General features: G+C 25.9%; 1 protein-coding gene across 1 annotated transcript; it reads left to right on the top strand.

Annotated features, from left to right (window-relative positions):
* The first annotated feature begins 3263 nt into the window (after positions 1 to 3263).
* On the top strand, positions 3264 to 16807 carry LOC145828978 (FSD1-like protein). Its single transcript, XM_082936723.1, has 8 exons — positions 3264 to 3378; positions 11633 to 11860; positions 12382 to 12591; positions 12894 to 12998; positions 13435 to 13598; positions 13885 to 13981; positions 14302 to 14432; positions 16250 to 16807. The coding sequence occupies exons 1-8, from the start codon at positions 3264 to 3266 to the stop codon at positions 16316 to 16318; spliced, it is 1119 nt and encodes a 372-aa protein (XP_082792849.1). The 3' UTR covers positions 16319 to 16807.
* The last annotated feature ends 1029 nt before the right edge of the window (positions 16808 to 17836 follow it).

Genomic DNA, 17836 nt, shown 5'->3' with positions numbered 1-17836 from the left:
TTCAAGTAGTCTATGTCAAAATTTAATTTATCTTGTTTTAATTTTTTCAAACTGCACTAAACCATTAAATGTACCACTCAATAGATTTCAAAATATCTAACATTGTTTGTTGTAGCTTGGGTATAAAAATAAAGTAACTCGAGCTTTCGAAGTTTTTTTGTTTTAACAACTTTGTTTATTTTTGTGTATGTTCAATGCAAGGTACAAACAATTTAATGTAAACTGGTGTAAAGTTATAGCAAAAAAAATTTACATATTCTAAACAACTTTATTAAAACTCTGTCAGTATTTAGAGTGTATAAACTTTAAATAACGAAAAATCTGTAAATCAAAAAATTTAATGTATTTCTCACGTTTATATTCTTAAAACATGTCATACATATTAAATTCAACTTGTTTTGATCTCAACAACAAGTTTTTAAAGTAAAAAGGTTACAATATAAAAGTTGAACTTTTGATAAAATTTGAAGAAAAAAATTAAAATATTTTACTTGTGGCTGCTTTTATTAAATTTCTATATTTAAGCTGTCAAATATGTATTTTTGTAAGGAAACAAAAATTCAAATTTGACCACTTCAAACAATCCGTGAAATATTTCAAACAAAAGTGATGACACTATCGTTATAATATAGTACAGTAATTATGTTAGCTTAAAACATAATAAGGACACACTTATGGTAAAAATTAGGAATCAATCAACTATAAAACCCATGTTGATTTATTTAACAACTTTTATCATCGTAAGTAAAGTAAATATCTAAGTATAACAATGTTTTTTTTACTAACTGTTTTTAAGTACTCAGCCTAAAATTTAAAAGTAATGTCTTTTATCAACAACAGAAACTTTTATTTTTCTTGACAACAAAAACAATAAATAGAAAAACAATTTACTAAGTTCAGTTTGTGGTTATTTTAGTGCATATACCATGTTTTATAGAATCGAAGCACCAGAAATTTGACCACCATCGCGAGCTTCTACAGTTAACGTTTCTGTCCGCACAGTGTCGCTGTATTCATTTTGGGTTGTTGGCCACTTAACAACGCTCAAACCACCGAAGGTTTTTTAAATTTTCCATACTCCAGCGTTGTTGCCTATAAATTAATTAATACTAAACTATAATTTTTGTTTAAAAGTTGTAAGTAGCATATTTTGTTTACAATAAGACTTTAACTACTTTATCAAACAATTTTATCTACATATGTAAATAGAATTAGTACTGTAAAAACTTAATAATAAATGTTGGTAAATAATCATAGAGATAACAAATTAACATAACTGAAATTACTTACATACTTCAATTACTAAAGTATACTTTACTTGATTTATGTACAAACAACGCATATAGAAAAAATGTTTATTAAATGTTCAGAGTTCGAACCAGACATATAATTTGTGCTTTTATTTGTTTTCAGCAAATTTAAACAGCCATACGTCATAATGGGACTTGAAAGCTCTAAAAAACTTCGTGCTAACTAATATATATAATGGAAACTAATAACTAATAAAATCCTTCGTTAAATTACTAAGATCTTATATATTATATACATACTACTTAAAGTCTTGTTTAATTATATAATAGTTAGAGTAATATATCTAATTTTTCTACGTTTTGCTTTAATATTAATAAATTATCGTAGTTAAATTTTAGTAAATCTGCTAGCAAATAATTATCTTAACAAAAAACCTTTAAGTGAATTTTCAAAACTATTATAGGTAAATTTCCATTGCTACTTTTCCAATAATATTGATTACCAAACATAAACGTTTTAGTAGCAGTTTCAAAGTTTTATTTTTTTCTGTGAATCGAAACAAAGTATAGGAAATGTAATAGTAATTAATCTGACAGGTAAATAAATATTGAAAAGAATTAGCATTACTAATTATTTTGAAACCGGTATATGTTACTTGAAGCGAGCTGGGATAAATTGGATTGTTGAATTATGTGTCAGCACTTGCAATGTTCAACAAGATCAGTGTAAGTTAAAATTTAAAGGCTCTAAAAAATATGTTTTTATTTAAACATTTATAGTTAGGTAATTATACTATCTCTTCTGTTTTAAGTCTCTACAACCACTGTTTTTACCTTAGTCCTTATTTATTTTAATCTATTTTAATCTAAATAAAAAATAAACAAAGGTTTTCAGGCTTTAGTTTTTTGAAGTTATCTTTGAATTTAAATAAATACAACAGATAGCGTTTTTAATTGCAATGCTGTTCAGTTGTTTGCAGTACTTTTAAAAGCTGTGTAAAATTTAAACAATTAACAAAGTTCGTTGTTTTTACTTTTACTTTAATGCTTAAAAATGGACTAAAAATAATTATGTATTTAACATTGTATTTTACAAATTTTAACTGCTTTTTATCAAGGTGTGATTAGCCAATCATAAAATCCAAACTTGTTATTCAATGTTGTATCACAAGTCGTAGATAGAGCTCTTGAGTAACTTGACTAATCCCATTGAATTAAAACGTATTTAACAATTAAACTTGAACTTGAAGTCATGCACGTATATAGGAATTTAATGCGCTTTACATCTAACTTTATCGATTTAAATTGCAAATATTTATCACAAGCCACAATAACCTGCGCAGCATTTATCAGCAAACAATTGGCTGTGAGTCAGGGTGTATTTCTGTGCTAGGGTGTAGAGTAGTGACTAGTTGCAGCCTTTGATAAATGTAGTGAAATAGCAAGCATCAGTTCAAACGTGTAGCTGCAATAAAAATCAGAAATGTCGATATTTGTGCGTTTTGAAAGCGGTTTGTTGCTATTTTCAAGGATAATCCGGCTACAAAAACACTTTTATTGTTGATATTTCCAACAAATTCTTTGTTTGCAATTCTAAAAAAACTTCAGCTGACAAAGTAGTAGCTAATATTACGTTTAAATGCTACTGATTTTTTCTACCTGAAAACAAAAAAGTAAAGCTTTTTTTTGAGAATGACCTCTAAAATTATATCAATAACCGTATATTAATAAAGATTTGTTTATGTCATAACTAATATAACCGAGGTATAATTTAAGTAAGCTTTTAAAGTTTTTTTTTTAACTAAACAAATTATTTTAAAGACTAAGAAAATAAGTAGTAGATGTGTATTTTGTTATAACTTGAATTATTAAAAAAAGTATAATATTCAATATTAATTTTAAATATTTAATTGTCGTAAAAACGTCAGTAAATATATTTTGGTATAATTTTAAAAGGAGATATAATCTTAAACAGTAAAAACTAATTAAGTTATGTACTTAAACAGAATCACAATGTCACCAGCATTCAGAATTGCATTGTCGCCAGAAGTATCCGATGTGAATTGCTACTTGGCTGTTGACTTTGCCCGGCAAAACAATATGGTGCGAAACCTGAAATTCCTTGAACGTAAGTTTTTATTTAAAGATATTCTAAAAAATGTTGCTATGTTAAATAAATTTTTTGCTAGTTTTAATGGTGAAATAGTTTAGATTGTAACCGTTTTTAATTGCTCAAAAGCTGTTCCCCTTAGCTATTTAAACGGTTCTAGAATTCAGATTTAAATAATTTACGACCCTCTAAGATGGTTTGAGGTTATTTTCTCTATTCAATTATTTCAAACAGAATTTGTTTATTGAAGTTTGACATTACGTGTTTGAAGCAACTGTTTGAACCTAAAGTGAAACATACATATGTTAACAAGTAAATATTAGTTAAAGACTTAGACAAAGTTACATTTTTAATAGTTGAAATTAAAAAATAAAATAAAAATTTGTTAGTTAAACTAAAGCTATTTTGCAAATAAATTATTAAAGTGAGTAAATATGTACTTTAAAATACTTTGAAATTTTTTTTTTCTTAACAGATTTACACTCAATAACTTGTTTGGTATACGTGTTAGATGTGTTTTAATCTTATTTTTAATTAAAAAACATACAATTACTTAGTTATATATAACAAAAAGTCTTAGAATGAATCACGACAAAATAATAAAATTTGGACGTATAAGAAACATAACTTTTTTACTTGGCTAGCCTGCTAATGTAAAACTTTCATTTAACTCCACAGAGCCAGTCAATAAATAGAAATCTAAAAATTTAGTACATTAGACAATTTAGCGTAAAAACGCATTATTAACCAATTAATAAAGCTAGATTGAAAAATGTTTAAGAATTTTAAAAGTTTATACTAAATTATAGTTTATGATAAACTTTATATATTTCAAAATTTGTATAGTAATTACCTCATCTTTAAAACCTATTTAAAATATATGTCTACACCATTGTGCATATTTGCATATTTTAAAATTACTTACTGTTTTTTCGTAATTTGTTTAAACAGCTGTTTGAGATATGCTTAGAATTGAAAATTAAATTATTTTTAAGTTCATAAATTTCTATACTGGTAACTTTAAATTATTGGTCATAATGTAAAAACTTAAAATAATCAAATCTAAAAAAACATTAAAGAGTATTTTAAATTTGTTTATCAATAATTACTCTTAAAACTAATTTTTACTACTGTTCATTTAAGGTTTTAAAAACCATAAGTTTTTTAAGATGAAACACGTTTAGTAATTTTTCAACTTACTTTAAAACACTAGGTATTTAAGTGAAGTATCTATATTTGATGTTTTCTAGTTTCTATAACTCACGTATCACTGATAACTTAATTTTGTAGTTTAAAAGTTAAACAAAGTGTATTTAATATATGTGGGTTAACTTTTGATGTAAAAGATCACAGACAGCATCTACTTGGTTATTGTTTTATATAACCGTAGCAACTTAAACTGATTTGAGTTTAATGAATTTGTAAAATTTATTGTTTTAAACTATGTGTTATTTAGTAGGGTTAATTTGTTTGAATAAAAAGTTTAGTTTGTCCACATAAAATTTATTCAATATTACTATAATAATAAGCTGGTGGTGTATTTATAGTTTACCTAACCAAAAATAATATTTTAACATTTGTTCTGTAAAAGTTAGTTGAAGCTTACAAGTTTATACAAAAGTTTACTTTTAATAAAATTGTGTAAATATTTAGTTTTATTTGCTGTGTTGTAGTTTTTTATTTATAATAGTGCACAGCACACTTGGTAATAAACACTGTGTTTATTTAAATTAAGTTAAACAATTATTTAAATTCTGCAGGGGTTTTTCAATTACTTTATTCTAAGGACGAAAGGGGTTAAATGTTTTTTTATCATTTGATCTTTATTTTATAGCCTTTTTACTCAGCTACAAGAAGCTTTTTATAGATTTTTTAAATTCAAAATAGTTTTTGAGATATAGCAAGTCAAAGTCGGAGGCAACAATAGGTTCCTTTTAGGAGACACAAAGTAAAACAGAGAGAAAAGAATATTTTACTAAAAATATACCTTCTCCTACGTTTTATGGGATAAACACCTCAAACTTATAGGAAATGCTACTTATAATATTTAAAACATTCTGTCGTAAATAATTGAAAAAAGACATATGACAAAAATTCGAACCAAACTGTTTTTTTTTTAAATTTTAAATTTTAAATTTTTTAAAAAATGGTTTAAAACAGAATATTTAAAGTATTGCAAGTAACTTTTCCTGGAACTTTGAGGTATTTATCTCAAAAAACGCTGGAGAAAATAGATTTTTAGTGAAATTTTCAATTTTGTTCGTTGTTTCAATATTGTTTAATTTTTTTCCAAAATCTACTACATTTTTTACTTTTTTCATAACAACTGCTGTTCCGATTTATTAAATAATTGATAAATAAATATTTTGGTTGTTAATGACTTCCATTAGGTATGTCCATTATTTCTTCTTTTTTATTTTTTCTGAATTCTATGTAGTTTTATAGAGCTTTCAATATATTTCATAATTTTATAAGCTTTTTCTTTTTGTTATTCCGACTGATGTATTTAATTATAAAAACAACTTATCTTGTCCAATCTTTTTAAACGCTTTCTTCGAAAATACTAATTCTTAAACATATAAAACATAAATTTTAATTTGAACCTTCAGCATTTTTTTAATGCTTCTAATGAAACTGTCCACCAAATTAAAACCAAATTAAAACCATTGTCTTTCCTTATAATTCTACATGTCAAATATTAATTTATTTTTTTATAATTGATTTTCATATTATTTTTTATTCAACAATTGTATTAATGCTATCAAAAAACCAAAACATTTATTACTTTTTCATAAAACCACAAAGTTCAAAACAAATTTTACAGATTTTTTATTGACAGTCAAAGAAGTTTATAGAGCTTATATAACTTTGCTTTTTCCTGATAAGTTATTTTAATATTCTTATACCTTAAGGTCATAGGGGGAGGGGTAAAACACTTATCATTACAAAAATTAACTTTGGCTCTTATATGAAAGCTTTAAATTCAAACTAAAAGCCAGTTTTTATAGAATTCAAAAATATCATTTAATACTTTTTAGATATTTTGTTTTTTGTAAAAAAATTCCGATACAAACGTATGGACCGCAAATTTTTCGAGGTCAATTTTCTCTGGAGTTTTAAAATTCACTGAAAGTCTATCTCCTCTTTTATTTTTCTAGCAATCTTCTTCAAAATTTAAGGAAATGTTCGTTGTATTAAAAGAAAAAAACGCTACTTATGAATTTTAGTAATTAAAAAAAAAAATATCACAAAAATTAAAAAAAAACACTTCCAAAGTAACGTTTTTTCTGTTGTTGTATAAAGATTAGACTGTGAAAGTTTGAAGAAGATTGCTTGAGAAACGTAGGAAAAGATAGGTTTGAAATAAAATAGTCATTTTTCGATGTTTTAGTTTTCCCTTCCCAAAGGGAACCTATGATGCGGCCAGACTTTGACTGGTCATATCTCAAAAAATAATTTGAATTTTTAAAACGATAAAAGGCATCTTGAAGCTTAGCACAAACTCTATAAAATAATATCAAAAAAAAACTGACTGCCCTATGGCCTTAAATTGCTTTTTATTTGTTGTGGCATTTATTTTATTTTAGAAACTATCCTCTTTTTTTAATATAACCGCTGGTATATAATCTCATCATAGGCTTTTCCAACCTTTAAATTTTCTTGATGAAAAAAATATTTTCAGTACGATCATCGTTACATCTTTTAAAAACTTTCGATAGAAAATATTCCACGTGTTTTACTATTTGATTTGTGGTTGTTTCTTCCTGAAACTTTAATCTAAAAAAATTGACCATCATTTAAAGAAAAATGTCTTGATTTTTTTTTGTTACTACCTCTACCAACTGGTAGAAAAAATATAAATAGAAATATAATATGTTGTATTGAAAATTTCTCGAGTTAAAAAACATTTTAAATACAACTCAATACGCAACAAAAAGTCTTTCGATTAAATTATTTGTATTCTAACGACAAGATACCGCTGTTATTTCGACTACATTTTCGTAGGGTTTGCTAAAAAATGTTTAACTTTTTTCTAGAAATCAATCTAAAAGTTTTAATTAATTTTTTTTAATAGATTATTACCAAATAGAAATGATTAAAAAAATTATCATTTTTTTTAAACACTATTTTATTTAACATAAAAAATCTGAATGACTATCTTACTTGAATGTGTTTGATGAATTACATCGATTACTAGTTGCTGCTTTTATCTCTTAATTTTTTCTTGAGTTTCCAGCTTAAAATGATTTTTTTCTATTACTTAACATTTTGAATTATTTATATAATATCTTCGTCAATTAATAGAAGAAAATAAATTCAATTATTTACAGCAACAATCTTTGTATAAATAATGTTTTACTCAACATGCAGAAGTTCATGATGTTCTATGTGAACCATGAAAATCCAATAGACATTAAAATTAACAAAACAATTAAGTCTGGTTTTAAATGTCCATTTAACTTCTTTGTTATTTAATAAGTTTTTTGTTAAGTTTTTTTGTTTAGAAAGTCGTATTTCTAGTATTAGTTTCTTATACATTGGATCTAAAACTAACCTTTAAACTATTGTGTCTTTACTAATATTCAACCAGAAAATTCTTGATTGTTTTGAATAAAATTGTAGTCATAAACTTTTCTTTCTAGTGAGGACTTACTTCGATAATTTCAAAGAAAAATCTTATTAAGTAAATATTTTATAAATGTTTTTGTATAACACTCAATGCTATTATTATTTCATTTCTACTTACCTTTATTTCCAGGAAATAAACTTTTTTTTACTATATAAATAGTTTACAAATGAACGTAACACTTTTAAGTTTTAGTAAGTTAATTTATAACTTAACTCATTTTTATGTTATATTTTCAATTATGTTTGTTTTATTTTTTTAATTTTCTCCAGAGTTTTCAATCTATTGAACTTAAAGTTATAATTTTAGTTTGATGCATTTCATTTGATAATAGGCATTTGAAATATGGTTTTATTGGTCGTTTATTCATTTTGATTTTTTTTCTCAGGCTATTATAGCTTTAAAGAACTTTCAACTGCTTTTAAAATATCCTATGTTTTGTTTTTTGTTTTTCCAAGTAAAATATCTCACTATAGAAATATTTTGTCTTGTCCGACCGTTTAAAAGACTATCATGATGAAATAATTGTTTTTGACCAAGTAGAATATTTCCTTTTGAACATTTATCCTTTTTTTTAACTCTCGATGAAACTAACTGACCACCAATTTAAAACGAAATAAAGTTTTTTATCATAAAATTTGTTCACCGAGTTTCCATTTATGTTTCTAAAATAGTTTTCAAAACAACTTTTTTCATCGATGTTATGTCTTTTTCAGCTACACAAGTTTGGTTTTACTCCATTAATCCCTCCAAACTCAAGTACACTTTTCACAGTTTTTTTCTCTTTGTTTCACAACCAATATTTCATTAACTTTATTTGTTGCTCTACAAATTTCTGATTTATTCCATCCAACCAATTATCCAATCTAACTCTTATTCCATCCAACTATCCAATGCAGTTTTCGAAACTTATTGTTTGTTTTACACTCAGAGCAGTTTACGAAATCGTATTCAAGTTTGCTTTTCCCACGCAACTTTATCATTTTTTTTGATAACCGATTGTTTGAATATTACTCTACTTTTAATTGCTTGGATATTTATACCTATTTTCTTCCACCTTTTAAAGTTTTTATCATATTATAACCTGCACATTTTATTATAAACATTTATAAAGTTTTTAGGACTGACTTTTTAGATCAGTTCTTTTTCAGCTGTAGTTTTAAGTACGTCATAGACAAAAAAAAGTTTCACCATTTTTTTTCCATTGATTTTTAAGCCAATTATTAGATCTGTCATGTTTTTAAAAATAATACTATTATTGACAGTAATAACTTAATTGTGATAAAAACAAAAATTTGGAAGATCAGCAACCGGCAACCTTTTATGAGTCGTTGGTTGAATGAAAATTTTTATTGCCGGCCGAACTGAAAAAATAAACTTTATACTTTAAACTATTAAGCAAAATAAAAGTGGTAAGGTTATGGTAAGGATGGAATAAATTCCCTTGTTTTAAACTATTAAGCTAATCAAATTTGATCAATACTTACAACAAAATGAATGTAAATAAACACAACATAATAAGCTAAGAATTGATTTAAAAAAATGGTCATAAAACTATTTGTTTTAAGTTCGATTTGATGAAAAACACATAATAGAATAACACAGTCCACAGTATATGTAAATAAGTTAAACCGAAAAAAAGAAAACATGCTCTAAAAACAAAAAAACGTAGTGTGCTTTTTAAAACTATTTTTCTTATTAGTGTTGGATTATAATTTTTTTTACAATCTATCAATATGTATCTACTGATGTGAACCACTTTTAATGTGTATAGTAAATCTAACTTTAAGTTTTTTTGTTAACATATTGTATAACTGATCTAACTAAATGATCTTTTAATTAGTGTCATAATTAAATTTTTTAAACATAGTATCAACTTTCTAATATCAAAAGTATATATCTCACCTTATCAAATAGTTTTTAGTTTATTTTTTTAAACGTGTATGATAGACTAATCAAACTTTTTTAATTATTCTCAAAATTAACATATGTTTATTAGTTTCGGGAAACAATGCCAATTATTCTATTCTTTACCTCTAGATTTAGAAACTTTTTATTGTTGAACTTCATTTATTTAAGCATTAATTGTTTCGATCTCCATTTGTGTTTGAATTCACGTGTGTTTATTTATGAAGTTGTTGTCTCTTTTTCCAAAGTCATTATATGTCTCAAAGATCTTATATTAACTATATCTTTTAACGTGTAAAACATTGAATGCTTTCGATGGAAAATACTCGATGTTATTTTTATCAAATTTCCATTTTTTCCGTAAAAGTACCCTTTAAGGTCCTTTTGTTAAAACACAAAGTACATTTATTTTTTATAGAACTATTAATAATTGATAGGCAAAATCTAAAAGTGACACGTCTTGATATATTAATCAACCTTTAAAGCATTTTTAATCTTAAGATTGACCATTGCTTATCTTTTTAGTTCAATTTTCATGTCAACTAGCCAACTCATTAAGTAACCCTAATTTTCACGGCAAAATTGGAAGTTTATGTAACTTTTTTTCCATATCAATAATGTTCTAACGGACTTGGTCATAAATATTTAAAACATTGCTGAATTTAACATATTACTTTTACATAGTTTTTAAAGATCCACTTCCATTAAATAAAAACTTATACAAAAAGTATAACTTTACGACATGCTATTTTCACTTATGCTAACATTTTACCTTGTAAAATGTCCTTCATACAAGTTTCATCTATCTTAAAAAAAAATATTTTCAAAATAAATTATAGTTTTGATAAACAGATCATCTATCTTCTTTTAGTAAAACACTATTTGATTGCAAAATATATAAACAGAATATTTTGTTAATCAAGACTTTTCACAAAATGATTAAAGTTATTTATTTAATTTAGATTTTATTTTTATTTACGTCATACTATTTTCAGATGATTTAGATCTCACAATTTGCATGAAAATGTTTAAACTTTATAGATCTTTTTAATCATAACAATATTACACAATATATACTTTGATATAATCTTTCAACTAAGAAATATTTCAAAGTTTTAGTACTATTATTTTTAATGATTCATCTTATATTTAGATAAATTAAAATAATTTTTCTTACCAACTGTTTACCACATAGACAAAAAATATATGTACAAACAAATAAGAGGTTTTTTAAAACACCAAGTCTTATCATTTTACTTCATACAGTTTCAACATGTTAATTTATATTTTGCTATGTTGAAGATGTCTATTGAGTTCTAAAAATATTTTAATCATTAAAAATTTGAATTAGTAATTTTCAAATTGATTATTTTATAAGTTTGAATCTGTTTCTTTGAAATATGTATGAAAACACTTGATATTGAAAAAAATCAAATGCTAATGAGAATAATAATTAAAGTATAACAAAAATTTGAACAGTTTTAAAGACTTTGACAAAAAAAAAAGACTATTGTTTGGTTTCGATTGAAAGCTATCCCGTTTATATTTAATTACTAACTATTAGTAATTACATTAGTATGTACGTAAATAAGAAATAACTAAAACATATTTTACAATATTGCAAAAAAACTATATAATGCATATAATCATTTAGGGGTTTTTAACTTAAAAAAAACTCTAAACGAAATATCTAAAAAAATCAACTTGTATTTTCAATCTAAACAATTTTCTAAAAAGCTCCAGGAATTCCAGTCTTCAATGAAGAGCAATGTCGTCTTAGCGACAACAAGTTCTACTGCGAATGGCAGTTAGAATCATCGGACCACGACGACGAATCACGTGACGAGTTTGGCGGGGAAGAAGAGTTCACGCTTCAGTTCCGACAGGTTGACAGTAGAAGCAATAAGCAGGAGGTTAAATGGAAGACCGTATCGCATCTCACTGATAACAGGTGCTTGATCGAAGGTTGGTTTGGATTTCAAACATATAATTTGTTTGTATGTAAGAGTAATGATTTTTATTCGACTTCGTACTATTTTATTCTATTTTATTTGATAAAAATAAAAACATGTTTCACTTTAGAAGAACAGGTGATAAATGTTTGAATTTGAACGAATTTTTGTTGTTTGAAAAGTTCAATATTTGTTTGCTTTAGAACTTTCCTATTTTTATGTAAAATTTTAGTTTTTAGATTTTTCATTCTTTTAATTGCAGCACTATTTTATACTATTATATTTTTCTAAAAAGAAGGTTTACCTTGAAAACCTTCTGTTTTATAAAATAACTAGATTGTCATATAGTTATTTAAAAATTTTGGTTTAAACATAACTCTTCAGCTCAGAATTTTTTTATTGAGTAATTTTCTGTTTCGAAAACTTAAGTTTGTTTCCACAGACCTGACTTTCGACAGTTTTTCCTTTATGTTAACACATTGAACATCTTTTACTTAATATTTATTAATTAATTTCATTCAATTTTTTTCGCAGACCTGGTGTTCGACCACTCGTACTTGCAAGTGAGGTGCCAGGCCAGCAACAAGTCGGTGACCGGTGAGTACAGCGCCACCTTGCTGATCGAAACTCCCGCCTTTTCGTTCCGCTTGGACGAACACGCCGCTCACTCGAGCATGAGCTTGGCGGGAAAAGGCAAGAGGCTGGTTGAGTGGGAAAGCGCGCCAATTCAAACTGCTAAAACAAGTAAGTTTTGGTTAACTACATTTTTGTAAACGTTTTAAGTTTTTTGAGCTAATTTAAACAATTTACTTAGTTTCACCGCTAAACATATTACCGATTATAAAATAACTTTTATTTGTAAAAAGAAAAGTTTTGAATATATAACTCTTCAACTTGAATTGATTACTTTGTTGAATATGTTTACACCACTTATTTATTTTTTCAAGTATGTAATAAAATAAATTTTGTTTATTATATATATCTTTTTTTTTGACAATATAAAACTAGTTGTACGATTTATAAATTTGACAATTTTAAACTAACAGACGATTCCAGACCCTCTACAGCGACAAATGATAAAAATAAAACAAGCAAAGAAACACCGGTGAAGAAAAAAAGCAGGTTTATGGGAGAGTCTTTCACTATACTGGGTTAGTTTTAACGATAGATTAACTACTTTCTTAAATATTCAATGAGCTAAAAAAGAGTTTTGTTACTGTTCTCTTTGTTACTACGTTTTGTTTGTGTTTAGTATGTGCTCGTAGTTTTTGGTATATAGTTAAATAGACGACTTGTGATAAACTTGCATTACAAGTCTACTTGTTTAATAAATCTCTACATTGTAGTTGTCATCATATGATAAAAATTTGCATCGCAGCTACTATAATGTTTAAGTGAAAGTTAAACACAATATTGTTAATATATAAGAAGTGTTATTAAAAAGTACATAACATTGTAGTTGATTATTTAAATTAATGTACAGCAGAATAACATTCTAGATGGCCTAATAAAATTTATTTTTGATTTGTAGGAAACAAAATGACATATGAATTATTTAGTTATAGTTTTCAAATGAAAATAAAACAGGTGACACGGTGCTACCAGTGGACGAACCGGTATACTTCGAAGTGCAAGCTCACGTTGAAACTAAAGTGTTCGCAGTTGGCATCACGCACGACACCATCAGCAAGTTCGATCAGATGGGCAGGACCAACTCGTCGTGGGCTGTTTACGTTAACAGATGGATGCAGGTTTGGTTTATATGGTTATGTCAGATTTTTTATAAAATAATAACACTTGTAACCATACTTTGAAGGCTTTAATTCAATTTTAGATTGTGGATGTTTAGCATGATATGGATTGAATTAATGCTGAACTGTACAGTTTATTTATCACTTGTAGTTTAATTTCAAAGTGGTTGTATTGTAAGTATTAACGTTTTTATGATACTACAAAATGTGTCTTGCTGTAAATAATATCTAGTTTTAGACAAGAAAAGAATATAATCATACATTTCTTAAAATTAATTATTTACAGAATTCAGTTCAGGCAAAACACAACAACAAAATGAAGACACTGGACAAATCTGATTACTTTCCTCAGAGAATCGCCTTGTATTTCAAACCGATTGCAGGTTTCATTTGATTAAAATTAAATAAAAACAACTGCCAAAAATATTTAGAAATAAATTTACAATATATTTGTACCTTTAGTTTAGTAGTTTATATCTAGCACAAGTTTTCATTCTGCAAAAAATTGTTAAACAAAAAGTATTTTTTCAAATGCAAAATTCCTTCTAAATTGTTATTTTAAATAAACCTTTAAGATCTCAAGGTTTTTAAGTCTGATGATCCTAACAAGGATGATACCGGTCGTGGGTAGTCTCGTATGCCGTTGTTGTTGATCGTGCGATGTAAATATTTATCGCATTTCAAACAAGGTCATATTTTTCAGGAGTTCTCCAGTTTTACGATGCGAGGACAAGGCATCTTCTGCACAGCTTCAACAAAATAAAACGCAGCCAGAAGTATGTGGTGGGTCTGCACGTGTGGAAGGGCTCACTGCAGGTGTTTTGTGGATTACAAGTTGGTTGTTGCGATTGTTACACCAGAAGATTGTTTTTCTATATTAATCAGGGTTCGTGCGCGTCAGGCTAAGTCAGGCTAAATCAGTTTTTTTGAAAAAAGTTGAAAAACGTCAGGCTAAATCAGTTTTTATGTTTAAAAATTTGAGAATCTCAGTTTTTGTCAGTTCAAATGCATGAAATTTTTAAAATTAAGATCAAATTGAGATGTGAATTTAATTCTAAATAAAGATTTAGTTATTAAAGACAAAATCAGTCAGTATTTGTAAAAATAAGTGCTTTAAACCTTTTGTTGAATCTCTAGAATTATTTTAAGAATCTTCATTATTTTGTTTTTAGTAGATTATATACGTCATAATTATAAAAATTCATAAAAAAGTACAGTTTAAACATTACAGTTTAGTTCAACAACTTAGCTGTTTGTCTGAATTTGTTTACATGAGCTTTGTTTTTCAGAGCTTAGTTGGTTAAACTGTTTTAATTTCTAATATAAAGGCTTTATACCAAATACTTTTTAGATTAATACTTTTAGCAGTTTGTTAATATATTTTATTTTCTGTTAATTCAAAGTTATTAGAGATATATTCACAAGACTAAAACTTAGCTTAAAGATATAAGTTTCATAATTAGTAGAATCATATTTTGCAAGTTAATGAATTGATAGTAATTTTTATTTTACTCTTTTTAAATGTTTCAGTTTATTATAACGCTTAGATAATTTTACGTTTATTTTTCGTTCAAAGACATTTATTTATTATAATAGTTTTAAATATATAATTATTTTTAATAAAAATGTTTTTTTTATTTATTCGTTTATAAAGATTTTTTTGAATAGTTTATGTAGTAACATAAAAAGCTTAAACTGTTTTTTTAGTTTGAGTAGTTATTTTAAAAATTATGTTGTTAATGAAAAGATAAGTTTTAGAGTCCAGATCATGTGTTTAATACTTATCTTTATGTATTCGTTTTAAAGGATTCTTTTAAATAACTTATGTAATATCATGATTAGTTTAATTAGTTATTTTAAAAATTAAGATGCTTTAATGATAACATAAAGTTTTTGAGAGATGTGTTTAATTACATTTTGTTTTTCTTTTACAGACTTATTCACATTTCTGTTTTAATAAAAGCTTCTGGTCTAGTCATGTAACTTATAATTGACGAATTCAAGTACTAATTGACACTAACCCTTTATATGGGTGATAAGCGGTGGATGTAACTAAGCCCCAAAATTTAATAAAGGTATGAATTCATTGAAGCAGAAATTATAATGACCAGTTTAAAAATATTCAAGTTGCTGGGTAAGCGATTGATAGGTGTTGAAAATAATTTATTTAAATTTTAATTTTCTTCAAAAATAGTGTTTGTGAATACTTATTGCGTTAACTTGCTAATTAAGACCCTCCGATACCCAAAATGCCTTCTGAAGGTGATTTTTTTCTACTTTGAAAAAATGTCAGGCTAAATAGGTCTCTGTCAGGCTAAATGAAAAGGAATTTCGCGCACGAACCCTGATTAATAGATAATGTATAAATAAACATCTGCAAAAGTTGTAACTATTTGTACAACTATAAGTAATATCGAAAATTTCACAACAGAGATAAATTTTTCTCTAAAAAATTGTAAAATAGTTTTTTAATCAAGTTCTAAAATTTAAAAACTAGTCGAGTTTATATTAGTTATGATGTTTATGAAAAGTTAAAACTTGGTTAGGCCTTCATTTATATATACATATATTTCAAATTAGCAAACATACATTTTTATGAAAAATAATTTAAAATATCAATTACAATGATCAAGTTTTAAACAATTTTGTAGGTTCCCACCTGGGTTCAAGACGACTTCAATGTTTCAAATTCAACTTTCGACCTGTCATCAACTCAGTGACACTTCACTTCAATTTCTTTAACATTTTTATTTTACATGCCTACTCAAAAATTGTCACTTTCTAAATTTTTTCTATTATAAAATTGGTTTTCAGAGCTTTTTTTACGAAATAGTTTTGTTTGAAAAAAATACTAATTACAATTTATATCATGATCTTTACTTATTTAACCTTTATATAATGACATCTTTACGTTTTCCTTTATAAAAATGAATTTTTGTTTATTGTCACTATTTTATGTTTCAAGTCTTAAGTGCTTATAAAAAGTTAACATTAGATCAAAATCGCCTCACACTTTATGTACATTTTAGATAGCGTTTTGCGGTTCAACTTTTTTTAGATAGCATATAGTTTAATAATACCACTGATAGCTTTTAATTAGTTTAAGTGATATTTTTCACCACGTCTTTGTTGGTTTTCTTATGCAATATATTTAAAGCTTTGTTATACAACTGTGAAAACTGAGTAGACATGACTTTTAGATTAGTGTAGAGTTGTAGATTTGACTGCGAAATATAAAGAAACTGTTTGTTTTTAATAGCTTGGTGATTTTTTATACCTTTTCTTTGAACCTTTTTGTAAAAATTTAGAAGCATATCAAAAAATTGTTGAAGCGTTCTATTATTTCGTGTTTGTTTTTTTTATTTTTGCACAAAATATAACATGCAACTTCATGACTAATAATTAGTTTGCTTAATTTAAAATAACAAATTAATTTTGACATATTCAAAAGTTTTTGGTTTCAACCTAATTTTACTATGTAGTGTTTTATCTATAAAGTATTAACTTGAATATTAAACTTGGTTACGGCGTGAATACAATACGACGAAAATTTCATAAACTTACATTTGAAAACATTTTAAGTAGGTATTATATAACTTATTTAAAACAATATCTTAATTAAGCTATGTTTGTGACAGAGATTTTTACCGCAAAATAAGTAAATAGTATTAGCTAATTTGATTAAAGTTAGCACATAGGTGATAGAAAAAAAACGTATTAGTTGTTTTTGTACAAGTTGGAACACTTTTTTTTTATCTATGCTGTTTCAGACATAATATGAACGTATTCTACTTTCAGAGTGAAAGAAAATAACCTATTACATCTTAATGCTTAAATTAGTTGAAAATGCTGAGAGCTTACAAGGCAACTCTTACATTAAGCTAGTGTTCATGGACCACGTATTTGGCAAATTAGTATCATCTTCCGTAGCAGGTATTTTTAAACTTGTTTTCATAATCGCCCCGCTTTACCAGATATTTCTTTTCTTGCTTTTTAGTCCCATTACTAGTTATTGCCCCCTTTTAGCCGAAATAGCCGAAATATACTTTTCATAACAAGTATGTTTTCATTCTAATTTTAAGTGACCCATGACTTTTTAACCATATATTTTTTGAATTGGGAGTTTTATAGAAGTATATTTTGGCCTGCCAAAGAAGGCGTGTGATAATTTGAAATATCTTAGAAATAAAAATTAAGACATATCTGCATGTAGTAGAATTTATTATCGCTCGTATTGC

Source organism: Thalia democratica, chromosome 2 (assembly GCF_965202585.1).
Source record: "Thalia democratica chromosome 2, ktThaDemo2.hap1.1, whole genome shotgun sequence".
Taxonomy (NCBI): domain Eukaryota; kingdom Metazoa; phylum Chordata; class Thaliacea; order Salpida; family Salpidae; genus Thalia; species Thalia democratica.
Note: the sequence above shows the minus strand (reverse complement) of the source record. Positions and strands in the feature narration are given on the sequence as shown.

Coding starts and splice junctions, on each gene's coding strand:
- LOC145828978 (XM_082936723.1), top strand. CDS start 3,264: ATGTCACCAGCATTCAGAATTGCATTGTCGCCAGAAGTATCCGATGTG. Junction 11,861..12,381: donor TAACAGGTGCTTGATCGAAG/GTTGGTTTGGAT, acceptor TTTTTTTCGCAG/ACCTGGTGTTCGACCACTCG. Junction 12,999..13,434: donor AGAGTCTTTCACTATACTGG/GTTAGTTTTAAC, acceptor AAAATAAAACAG/GTGACACGGTGCTACCAGTG.